General features: G+C 45.4%; 1 protein-coding gene across 1 annotated transcript in view; it reads left to right on the top strand.

Moving 5' to 3' along the window:
• The first annotated feature begins 221 nt into the window (after positions 1 to 221).
• chd3 (chromodomain helicase DNA binding protein 3) overlaps positions 222 to 12,323 on the top strand; it is a 31,085-nt gene continuing 18,983 nt past the window's right edge. Inside the window, 22 exon segments of the mRNA XM_086105266.1 lie at positions 222 to 503; positions 2,387 to 2,514; positions 2,589 to 2,777; positions 3,166 to 3,290; positions 3,375 to 3,622; positions 3,718 to 3,857; positions 3,933 to 4,109; positions 4,112 to 4,306; positions 4,541 to 4,801; positions 5,364 to 5,549; positions 5,655 to 5,878; positions 6,330 to 6,461; positions 6,518 to 6,623; positions 6,709 to 6,900; positions 7,601 to 7,801; positions 7,895 to 8,032; positions 9,277 to 9,398; positions 10,234 to 10,407; positions 10,809 to 10,950; positions 11,041 to 11,172; positions 11,240 to 11,357; positions 12,199 to 12,323. Of these exon segments, the coding sequence (XP_085961392.1) occupies positions 341 to 503; positions 2,387 to 2,514; positions 2,589 to 2,777; positions 3,166 to 3,290; positions 3,375 to 3,622; positions 3,718 to 3,857; positions 3,933 to 4,109; positions 4,112 to 4,306; positions 4,541 to 4,801; positions 5,364 to 5,549; positions 5,655 to 5,878; positions 6,330 to 6,461; positions 6,518 to 6,623; positions 6,709 to 6,900; positions 7,601 to 7,801; positions 7,895 to 8,032; positions 9,277 to 9,398; positions 10,234 to 10,407; positions 10,809 to 10,950; positions 11,041 to 11,172; positions 11,240 to 11,357; positions 12,199 to 12,323 (3,618 nt within the window). The 5' untranslated portion in view covers positions 222 to 340.

The raw sequence follows: 12,323 nt of genomic DNA, 5'->3' as shown, positions 1-12,323 counted from the left end.
ATAACAATGTAAGTCGCATGCACAGCCCCCTTTTCTTGGAACAATGTTTTTGAAGAGGGAGGGGGCGCACAGTGTGAAGGGAGGGGGGGGTGAAATAATACAGTCAGCCATTTTTTATGTTAGGGGATTTTTTTTCTTATTGGGGGGTGTGTGCAGGGGGGGTTGTTAAAAAATAAATATAAGAGGGCGGCCATCTTTGTTGCTCTCTGCCTAGTGTAAAATGCCCCCCCTCACTTTCACCCCCGATTTGAATATTAAATAAACAGCACGATACAATTTCTTTTTGTTTTTTTTCTGTTTGTTTTGCACACAAGGACGGGATCCCGATGAGAGGACTATCATGTCCTATCCTCCGCGGGCCTGTGAGGAAGACGAGGGCACGGTGTTTCATTCCGAGGGAGGAGATTTTGAGGAAGAAGACGACGGCGACGGCGGAGACTTTTTAGACGCGAGAAGCGACATCAACTCGCCGGCGGCGCCTCGGCAAACTGCAGCCGCCCCAGGTATGTGAAGGCGTCCCGGATGAAAACAACACTTTGAAAACGACGTTTGGACTCCTGGTCGCGGCAGCTGCATTGCAAATCGTACACGTCTCCAGATCGGGCGGAGGAAATACGTTTTAAGCACTGTGATGCGCACTAAAACAGCTCGGGAAGTTTTGTGTCCACAGCCAAAGTGTCATCTTCCTCACCCCCCACCCTACTCCGTGACACGCGTGTCACAGGAATGACAGCATTCCAGGACATATTTCGTGATGCGTTCAAACGCATTCGGGTGAAATCCAAACACGGACGTCTCCCATGTCGGAGTTGCCTCTGCTTCACGGGTGACTTCCCAACGTGTTTATTTCACACTTTTTTCCCCACGATAGTCTAATTCTGATGAGTTCGAGAAGTTTCCGGCGGTCAAAAGGAAAGGTGTGCAAAGTCGCGCCTTTCTAACGTTTATAACAACAAAGATTCATTCGTCTGGGCCAAACTCGAACCCGCCGCCGTGCCAGGCTGATAAATGAGCTCCCACGGCGAGATCCTTAACCCCCTCGCGACCTCCACAGCCCGAGTTCGAGACCCCCCGATGCGTCGCGCTGCTCCACCGGCGGGGCCTACCAATCCCCGAGCTCGAGTGAGCCCAGCGGCCGCTCCTCGACGCGCCCTTCTCACTTGGTTATCCGGGGAGCTGAAAGAGTTGGAGGTAGACACAATCAACGCTAGTTATCAGACTCAAGTTTCTGTATTTATTCTTTTTTTTTTTTTTTCGCTTCACTACGTTAGCCAGGGTTAGCTTGCAGAAGAGCCAAGTGCTTTGCTCCAGGTTATCATTTTGCCCCCTTGAGGAATACTTTTCGGGTCAAGCGTTACCCAAAAATCAACATCCCGAGTAAATGGGTGAAATAATAATGGTACCGAGTCACAACTAACTGTTCAACTGTATGTTTCCAGGTAGCACGGTGAACTTGTAGTTAGCATGTCTGTGGTTCAGGGTTCGAATCTCTGCTACAGCTCTCCCGAGTGGAGCTGCTGTTTTCCTCCTGCTTGTGTGAAATTTGTTCTGGTTCACATTCAAAGACAAGTTATGGAGTTTTTAGTTCCAGCTTAGTCTCAGACAGAGATTTGATGAATTTTTGAAATGTTGCTGTTAACGAGAATTTCAAAAGATTCTTTCAGCATTTTTTTCTCTACAATGCATTTTTTTCACATCATGGTCTGTGTAGAAACCTACAAAATTGAAACAGAATAAATGTTGACTTCAACAAATAAACAGTCTGGGCTGTTCTGACCACAGCTTTACTATCCGGTCCTCTGTCTGGACTGTCCATGTTCTTTGGAGCGGTTGCGTTTTCGCCGCTGTTTCAGTTTCGTCCATGCTGCTGTCTTGATTGTTTGCTAAGTTTCCAGTATCCGGTTTTATTAGAGCTCATCTATTGGTTGTTGGTTGTGTCACGTCACCACCAAGACGGAAAGACTTACAATCATATCAAACACATTTGATGTTGGCGTAATGCCTAAGACTGATCTGAATTAGTTGAGTTTACCAATTTCCAGTAAACAATCAAGATGCCGGGAGCATGTTGTGTCTCTCAAAATAATTCCCTTTGGAGTTTCCATTTTTAATTTGAGAATGTGAATAACGTTAGATTCAAAGGCCAGCATTAGGTTCATTGGAGACTCAAAATTCTCCAGAGGTGTGGCTGTCTGTCAATATGTGTCCTGCAATAGGCTGGAAACCAGTCTAGGGTGTGCGCCAGCGCTTGCCCAAAAGTCAGCGACAAGCTCGATAGAAAATGGATGACCGTTGAACATGTTGCCATGAAAGCGTGTTTGTTGCGAGTTATTATGAGTGGATCCAAGATAGTGTGTTCCTTTCTGATGAGTGTCTTTCCCCCTAGAAGAAGAGGCGGACACGTCTGACAGGGAGGTCCCGTGTAGAAAGAAAGGACGGCCAAAGAAGAAGAAGGACGCCAAGAAGAAGGACAAAGAGGGGAAACCCGTGAGGGTGAAAAAGCGCAAGAAGATCGTACGTCGGACCGGGCCTCTGCTGACTGTGCTTGATCTCACGGGCCGCTCCTCACCGTTTTATCGTCTGCTCAGGACAGCGATGTAGAGCGCGACTCGGCGCGGAACAGAGACTTCGGTGACCACTCGGACAGCGTCGCCAGCGGCTATGGCTCTGGCGAGAAGAAGAAGAGAAAGAAGCACAAAGAGAAGAAGGAGAAGAAAACCAAGAGGAAGAAAAAAGACGATGAGGCGCGAGACAGCAGCCAAGAGGAGACCACGAGGGTAAAGTAAAAGACAGATAGCTGAAAAATGGACGCTAACTCTTCCAATATGGAATCCAGACCCAATTCCATTGAAGTTGGGACGTTCTGTCGAACAGAAATAAAAACGGAATGCATCCATTTGCAAATGTTTAATTGAATTGACGACAGAGACAAGATACTTAATGTTCAAACCGATACGTTTGATTGTTTTTAGCCAATAATCATTCCGTTTTAAAAATGTTATGGCTGCGACACGTTCCAAAAGAGCTGGGACAAGGTCATGTTCCCCACTGTGTTACGTCACCTTTTTCTTTTAACGGCATTCAATGAATGTTTGGGAATTGATTGGGTTTGTGATTCCGGTTCCGATGGTCATACTTGCGTGGCCGCCGGTTGCTTCTCAGCAGCCCGTGGAGCAGAAGACCTCAGCCCAGCTCGCAAAGGAGTGGGGTCTGGAGGATGTTGATCATACCTTCACCGAGGAAGACTACAGGGAGCTTACCAACTACAAGGCCTTCAGTCAGTATATGAGGTATGACTCTTGAGAAACGGCGACCCTTTCAGTGCGGCTTTCACCACTTGGCAAATTCAAATTCCAAATTTTCGTCTGCGCCAGGCCCATGATCGCCAAGAAGAACCCCAAGATTCCGATGTCCAAGATGATGACCATCCTGGGAGCCAAGTGGCGGGAGTTCAGTTTCAACAACCCCTTCAAAGGCAACGCCGCCGCAGTGGCGGCGGCTGCGGCCGCGGCCGCCATCGCTGTCGCCGAGCAGGTCTCCGCGGCGACCACCTCGCCCGTGCCTCTGCCTTCCGCGCCACAACCGCCACCCATCCGGAAGGCGAAGACGAAAGAAGGCAAAGGTCAGTCTTGGGTCCTGTTTCACCCCCCCTCCCGCCCCCACCCCCTGTTGCCGTCAAGAGAAAATAAACGGGGTTCAAAAGTTTTGGTTGTGCAGGGCCAGGTTACAAGAAGCGCGGTAAAAGTCCTCGAGTCTCTGACAAGAAAAAGGCTCTGGCTTTAGCCAAGGCTAAAAAGATGGCCCCCATTCGTCTCAAACTTTCCCCAGTGTGCGCCAAGAGGAAAAAGAGCTGCTCCGTGAGTACCAAGCGCGGCTTGTGCGCAGGTGTGACGCTCGTGGGGTGGGCTTAACCTGCCGCGTGTCCCCGCCAGAGCGATGACCTGGACGAAGACGAGTCGGAGCAGGAGGACTCCAGCCTCCACAGCTCCTCGGTTCGCTCCGACAGCTCGGGCCGCGGCAAGAAGAACAAGCGCGGGCGACCGGCCAAGAAGAAGAAGAAGAAGAAGAGTAAGCGCGGCCGGCGGCGGGCGTCGCGGTTGAAACGCCTTTCATTTGCGTCACCTTTCCAGTCCCGGGTGACGAGGACGGCGACGGCTACGAGACGGACCACCAGGACTACTGCGAGGTGTGCCAGCAGGGCGGCGAGATCATCCTCTGTGACACGTGCCCGCGAGCGTACCACCTGGTGTGCCTGGAGCCCGAGCTGGAAAAGGCTCCCGAGGGCAAGTGGAGCTGCCCTCACTGCGTGAGTCCCACACCTTTGGAGTAGGACCCGGAAAAAGTTGCTCTTTTTAAATCGACATATACATAGGTCGATTTAAAAAGAAAAAAAAACACTGGACGATTATTATGATTTTGGAATCGGGCGAATATCGTCCGTTGGATTGGTCGGGCGCAAGTCTTGAGCTTTCTCGATCCTGTGAGGCTTTGACGTTGACCCCCCCCCCCTCTCCATCCACCCCCCCCCCCCCAAAAAAAGGAAAAAGAAGGAATCCAGTGGGAAGCAAAAGACGAAGACTTTGAGGACTTTGAAGAGGACGCGGAGGAGAGGACCATGTCAGAGGTCGGGGCGGGGTTGGAGGAGGAGGAGGAAGACGACCACATGGAGTTCTGTCGGGTGTGTAAAGACGGAGGTGAACTGTTGTGCTGTGACACCTGCACCTCGTCCTACCACATCCACTGTCTAAACCCTCCACTGCCAGAGATCCCCAATGGCGAGTGGTTGTGTCCACGATGCACGGTTAGTTCTTCCGACACGCGCCGGCGTCCACGCGTGCTGCCCACGTTGCGCGCTTGCTGTTTGCTTTTAGGGTTGAAAAGAACGGTGCAAAAATCTCGCTTGGCAGCCATTTGTTACCCCTTTGCTTACAGATAAAACAAGTGACCCCCCTCTGCCCCCCTTTTGGAGTTTTCGTGACTTCTCACAATCAACATTATTATTATTATTTTTTTTTTGTGTGCATGACTTTGCATCCTCTTCCACAGAAATAAGTGAAATAGGGTTTCCCTTTTTTGCTTTCGTTCTTTCTTTCTTTCTTTCTTTCTTTCTTTCCTCCTCCCGCTTGAAAAGTCAAGTGTCAAAGTATGACCCACCAGTTGGCGCCAAGTCCACGTCGGCAAGATGCCCTTGACAGTGCAGGCGTTGGAAAAACAAAACAAAACAAAACAAAAAAAACATGGAGCATGAAATTCTAACAAACGGCTCATCGTATTCAATCGGCCTGCCTCCTTATCTGTTATTTCTTCTTGTCTTTTTTGTCGCCACACTTTTCATTCATTCCCTCGCGGTGTTTCGCCTTTAGTGCCCGCCCATTAAAGGACGCGTGCAAAAGATCCTCCACTGGCGGTGGGGCGAGCCCCCTCCTCCGTTTCCCGCCCCGCCGCCCGACCGGCCGCCGCCTCCCATGAAGGGCCGAGCCGAGCGGGAGTTCTTCGTCAAGCTGGCGGGACAGTCCTACTGGCACTGCACGTGGATCACCGAGCTGCAGGTGAAACCAAAAAGTCACCCATGACGATTCTTTTGCTACAAATCCAAAGCCAATCAACCCAAATGCAAAGATAAAATTTGGATCCAAAATGTCCCGACCTTCCAGTTGGAGATCTTCCACTCGGTCATGTACCGAAACTACCAGAGGAAGACGGACATGGACGAGCCGCCCGGTTTGGACTACGGCTCCGGCGGTGAGGACGAGAGCGCGGCGGGCAAAAGCGAGAAGCGGCGCGCCAAAGACCCGGAATACGCCCTCATGGAAGACAAGTACTACAAGTACGGCATCAAGCCCGAGTGGATGATGATCCATCGCATCATCAACCACAGGTGAAGTGTGCAAGGATTTTTTTATTTCCCATCCTTCCCTCATTTCCTCCCCTCTTCCCTTCCTTCCTTTCTGTCTTCTCTTCATAAATTTGTGTTTCACTGCTTCCATTCTTGTGTCATTCCTGAAGTGATGCGTCGGTTCGACCTTTTTTCAAACTGAGCACAAGTATTTAAATTTGAGTGCTCGCTGATATCGAGAATGGATATTTGCGTTCTGTATTGAAAATGTCATAAAACTCGATGCTGTTTGAATCGGACATTGTTCCAAAATCCAAACTGGAATTTGGCTCCAAAAAGTTTCGAGCGGAGTTCATCATCCATTTCGCAGGGGTCATAGATAATTTGCAGCATTGTCCACCATGTGTGTGTCGGGCCGGTGAAGTATCTGTGTCGTAGTATTGTCTGCAAGTAGACATCTGCATAACTTATTTTATGTCGCGCCGTGTACCAGTGTGGATAAAAAGGGGATGTACCATTACCTGGTAAAGTGGAGAGACCTGACCTATGACCAGTGCACCTGGGAACAAGACCACATGGACATCCCCGACTTTGTCATCTACAAGGCCAACTACTGGAGACACAGGTACGCCCTTCGACTCCTTTCGCCGATGCGCTCCAGCTCACCCAACGTTTTTCTAGGGACGCCATCACGAAGGAAGACCCCGACAAACCCCGCAGGATGAGGAGCAAGAGTCAGGAGGGCGAGGGCGAAGACCAGCCTTCTCCAGCTTCGCCCGTCACCGACGTGAGCTCGCCGCGCCGTCTCATCGGACGGGAAGTGGCTGCCCGGCACCGCGCGCGCTTTTAAAATCTTATCGCCCTTTCTATAGCCGACGATAAAATACGAGGAGCAGCCCGACTTTGTGACGTCGACGGGAGGCACGCTGCACCTGTACCAGATGGAGGGTCTCAACTGGCTTCGCTTTTCCTGGGCTCAGGGCACCGACACCATCCTGGCGGACGAGATGGGTCTGGGCAAGACCATCCAGACCATTGTCTTCCTCTACTCGCTCTTTAAGGAGGTACCCGCTGGGATCAAAATTCAGCCCGGGGCTAGTTGTCAACGTGGCCCACGCATCCCAAAAAGTAATCGTCGTCGTGGAGGGAGGGGTGTGATAGGTGCTGGTGGTTATAGGAGGGGGTGTTAGGGGGTTTGTTGACCCCTAGTAAGGGTCCTGATGGGGAAGACCAGCCTAGAAATATATCAGCTGTTAAAAAAGGTAAATTTCCCTCAAATTCCAAATGGCCACGCCCCCTCTGGGAATCTGCATTTTCTGAGGAAAAAAAAATCTCACCAGACTTGATTTTTAGTTTGACCGTTTTTGTGCTTTTTACCGTCATCATTCTTCATTTGTGTTTTGTTGTTTGTATGCATTCTTTTTGCTCCATGTCCAGCATTATGTAAACAGAGGTGGTTGCTTCAAAATGCTCTCGGAATAGAATTGAGTTGAGATGAGAATTAAATTTGAATTTTTCCAAGGAGACACTCAATAACATGAGTATGACATTTTCATTTTCTGAGGAAAAAAAGTCGCAGTATTATGAGATTTACTTTTTGTGAAAATGTTGTGATATTCATTGAGGAAAGTTAGAAAAGACCGACATTTTTCCAGAATGTCCCAAGTGCAAAAATTTGCAATTTTTACAAGACAAAGTTATCTTTTGTTTCAGAAAAATTAGAGTTATGAAGTATATATTATTTTCCCCCTTTGTATGTTTCAGGGTCACACCAAAGGTCCCTTCCTGGTCAGCGCCCCGCTGTCTACCATCATCAACTGGGAGCGGGAGTTTGAGATGTGGGCGCCCGACTTCTACGTGGTCACCTACACGGGCGACAAGGACAGCCGCGCCATCATCCGCGAAAACGAGTTCTCCTTCGATGACTCGCTCGCGAAGGGTGGCAAGAAGCCCTTCAAGATGAGGGTGAGACACGCGGTGTCGCGGATACGCGACGACCGCATGCGCAAATGCCGATGTTTTTTTTTATTTTTTATTTTTTCCCCCCCTCCGGCTCAGAGAGAGACGCCGATCAAGTTCCACGTGCTGCTGACCTCTTACGAGCTGGTGACCATCGACCAGACGGCGCTGAAGTCCATCGACTGGGCCTGCCTGGTGGTGGACGAGGCTCACCGCCTTAAAAATAATCAGTCCAAGGTACGCGTGTGCGGCAAGGCCAAATCGACGTAACCACCATGTATCCCTCGTATTTTCGAGGAGAAAATTAAAAAAAAAAAACGCAGAGCCAACTCCAAAAAGGTTTATGATTACCAGTGTATGCCACAAGATGACTGCAAAGCTCTACTTTTGTCTAAATGAAGCTCCTCAACTCACCTCGGCATAGTTCATTGTTTCCAAGATGGTGGAAATGTATTTTTTGTTAGTTTTTCTGAATTTACGACTATAGTTTTGGCCTGAAGACAAGGACAGTGAATGGGGAAAGCCACCCCCCCCAAATAAAAAATCTGAATTGATGAATTTGCAACCCCCCCCCAAAAAAAATGAACGCCAACAAAAGTTGTAACAGTCAGACTAATTAGTCCTTTTTTCTAAGATCGTCATATTGTGACATTGAAGTTGCCTTTTTTTCCTGAGAAGAAAAGTCACAGTATTTTGAAAATTACAGTAACTTCTATTTTCTGGAGATTTTTTTTTTCTGAGAAGTCTCCATTATTATTATTGGCATTCGACTCAGCATGAGTTAGATTTGTTCTTGGTTTTACTGTTTGGTGCTTTCTACCGTCTTTATTACCGATTTGTTTTACTGCTTATTGTATATGTTAAATTGCTCCATGTACAGCACTTTGTATGCAGCCATGGCTGTTTGAAAGTGCTCTGTAAATACAGTTGACTTGACTTGACTTGACCATTATAAAAAAATTAAATTATTTCTGTGCCAAAAAGTCACAATATTCTTTTGAAATAGAAGTCTGATTATGACATCTTTTTTCTCTGAGAAAGAAAGCCTCACTATCATGAAAATGAATTCCTTCTTTTGTGTCCATATGGCTTAAGATAAAGAAAGTTTAGTCATTCAGAGCAAAAATTCCTACTATGATTTCAATATCACATTTTTGGGAGAAATTCTGTCATGTTATGCGAATAGAGTCATATGTTTCTTTCCCACCCAGATAAAACCGTTATATTATGACAATGAAGTCAAAGTTCAACGTGAAAACCGCAAAGAAAAACACACTTTGTTCTCGCAAAAATGGGACTTTCTTCCTGTTAAATATGCCATTTGTTGTTTCAAACAAACTGTTCAGGATTTATTTGACAATGTTGACCTCACTTTTTGGTGGACAGAGCGCCTCCTGAGACATATCATCATAGCGGTCCTGAGCTCTGTTTGTACGCCCTCTGGTGGCCGCGCTTTCTTAAAACGTGCAATTGCTTTGCAGTTTTTCCGGCGTCTGAACGACTACAAGATTGACCACAAGCTGCTGCTGACGGGAACGCCGCTACAGAACAACCTGGAGGAGCTTTTCCACCTGCTCAATTTCCTCACGCCCAACCGCTTCAAGTAGGACACACACACACACATACATACACACAAACAGAATGACTCGCATTCTTCTTGTGTTGAATGTCGTCTACGTATTATTGTTTGAGAATAAATTGTATTATTTTGAAAAATAAATCTCAATATTACAAGAGTAAAAATCTGAATTTCTTTTGAAAAAGTCTCAATCAAGAATTGAGTTGGCTTTTTCTGTGAAGGAAATGCAATACTGTCAAAAATTAAGTTGTATTTTTAGATTTTCTTTCTTTTTTTAAATTTTATTTTTACTCTGAAAAAAGATTTTCGGCCAAAAAGTCGCCCCAGTGTATTATGGAAATTAAGTTGTAATTTGTATTGTTTGAGAATGCATTAATATCTTATTGCAACATGCATTAAATGAATTAATAATATCAATTTTTTTTTTCAAAAATAAAACTTGTGTTGTTGGAATTAAGTGTTAATGCTCTAAAATGAAAACGTAGTGATATTATGAGATTTCTTTTTCAGAGAGAATTGTGTTGCAATTTTTTTAAGTGTTGATATGAGGTTGTCTTTTGTTGAGGAAAAAAAAGATATGTATTAAAATGAAGTCATACTTTTTAGGGAAAAACACATACAGAAATTATCATTATTATTATTTATTTATTTATTTGGGAAAAGATTCAGTATGACCAAAATATCGTCGTATTTCCCTACAGAAAACGTTGTTCTGTATTATAATGAGAATTACATCGGAGTTTATGGAGAAACTAGTTTTCCCTTTGACTCCAAGTTGTATTCCCTCGAGGAAAAATAAGCAATACCACTTGAATGAAATCCGATTTTGCGAATGCACGCGTGGTATGTCCAAACGCAGCAACCTGGACGGCTTCCTGGAGGAGTTTGCCGACATCTCCAAGGAGGACCAGATCAAGAAACTGCACGACCTGCTGGGGCCTCACATGTTACGGCGCCTCAAGGCTGACGTCTTCAAGAACATGCCCGCCAAGACCGAGCTCATCGTGCGGGTGGAGCTCAGCCCCATGCAGAAGTACCAAACTCTAAGAAATCTCATCCAACTCACTTCCTTTTTTTTGTGTGTGTGTGTGTGTGTGTGTGCTTTTCCAAGAGGAAAGTCATCATATGATGCGTTTCCTTTTATCCTTTCGAAAATTGTCTATCATTCCGAGACTTTTGTTGTTTTGTTGCTTCTGAGGAAAATGTCTCAACACTTATGAAAATGATCGCGATTTTCTTTTTTTAAAGAAGTCAGTATATCCTGAAAATTACATTACAATGAAAAATAAGTTGCCTATATTACGAGAATTAAATTGCAAAACTGGACAAACAAACTGAAAGGTTTGTAAAATCAAACAACGACCTTAAAGTCTGAAAGTTAATCCTCCATCTCTCTCTCTCTTTTTTTTTTTTTTTGTGGGGCTTCAAACACAGAAAATACTACAAGCTGATTTTAACCAAGAACTTTGAGGCTCTGAACTCCAAAGGCGGGGGAAACCAGGTCTCGCTGCTCAACATCATGATGGACCTGAAGAAGTGCTGCAATCATCCCTACCTCTTCCCCGTCGCCTCCATGGTGGGAAAAGTCCTCCCGTTATGTCACAGGCGGCGCTGTGCAAAAAAAACAAATAAAAAGCTTCAGCGCCCGATGCTCCTTTCGTTCCAGGAGGCCCAAAAAACGCCCAACGGCGCTTACGAGGGCTCCGCCCTCACAAAGGCGTCCGGGAAACTGACCCTGCTGCAGAAGATGCTGCGGAAACTCAAGGAGCAGGGACACCGAGTGCTGGTTTTCTCACAGGTAACCGTCAAGAGTCATCCACGGTTTCCCGTTGGAGGCTGTTTTGATGACGCTCGCCTCTTCGCAGATGACTAAAATGCTGGACTTGCTGGAAGACTTCCTGGATTACGAAGGTTATAAGTATGAAAGGATCGACGGCGGGATCACCGGAGCCCTTCGGCAAGAAGCCATCGACCGCTTCAACGGTGAGTTCATATTTTTGTGTTAGGAGAATTTCGTGAGGTTTTTCTGTCTAATAAAAGCACAATTTCTCAAGAAAAAAAAATCTCATTTTGGAGAATAGTATTTAAAAAAAAAAAACTGATTTTTTTTTCCTGAGAGAATTTAGTTTATTACAAAAAATAAGGCTTATTTTTGTAAAATTGTACTTTATTTTTTAGGACCCAAGCAATTAATTGAAAAAAATCGGCCAATATTCGACTCTTTTTAAAATGGATAAAAATCTGCATTTTTTTTTATTACTTGAATTCCTGTTGAAGTCTTATTAAAAAGAGTTAAGACTCGTTTTTTTTAGACAAAAATCTTATTAGCTGAATGAATTTTTTGGTGTGAAAAACCACATTATGAGAGTAAATTTCATTGTTTGAGGATAAAATTAGCATTATCCAAGAATTAGTTTTTTTCCCATGCAATCATCAAGTTGTAGATTAAACTCAATGATTAACAATAATGAAGGTTAATTTTTTGAGACTATAGTTGCCACATTACAAAAATGAAGTCGATTTTTTTTCAACAAAAAATAGCATTTCAAGAAGTGAGTAAAAAAAACCCTTTTTACATTTCTAAGAATCAATTTAATGACAAAAAATGTTTCAAGGAAAAAGTTATTTTAAGAAAACAAGGTGTAATAATCCAAGCCTAATTTATTGGGCCACTTTTCTCTGGTCATTTAAAAAAAGATTCCTATTGGATGATTTCTAAGAAAATAAAAAAAACAATCCAAGTTCTTGCCTCTACAAAATATACTTTTTTTTCCTTTTCAGTCTGGTGCTAATGGTCTTTGGAACTGTGCTTTTCTATGGGCAGCTCCCGGCGCTTGTCAGTTTTGTTTCCTGCTCTCCACCCGAGCCGGAGGTTTGGGCATCAACTTGGCCACAGCGGACACCGTTGTCATCTTCGACTCCGACTGGAACCCTCACAATGACATTCAG

The sequence above is a fragment of the Hippocampus guttulatus genome, chromosome 2 (genome assembly GCF_054856545.1).
Source record: "Hippocampus guttulatus isolate MCC_2025c chromosome 2, RoL_Hgut_1.0, whole genome shotgun sequence".
Lineage (NCBI taxonomy): Eukaryota > Metazoa > Chordata > Actinopteri > Syngnathiformes > Syngnathidae > Hippocampus > Hippocampus guttulatus.
This window is presented reverse-complemented; position numbering and strand designations above follow the sequence as displayed.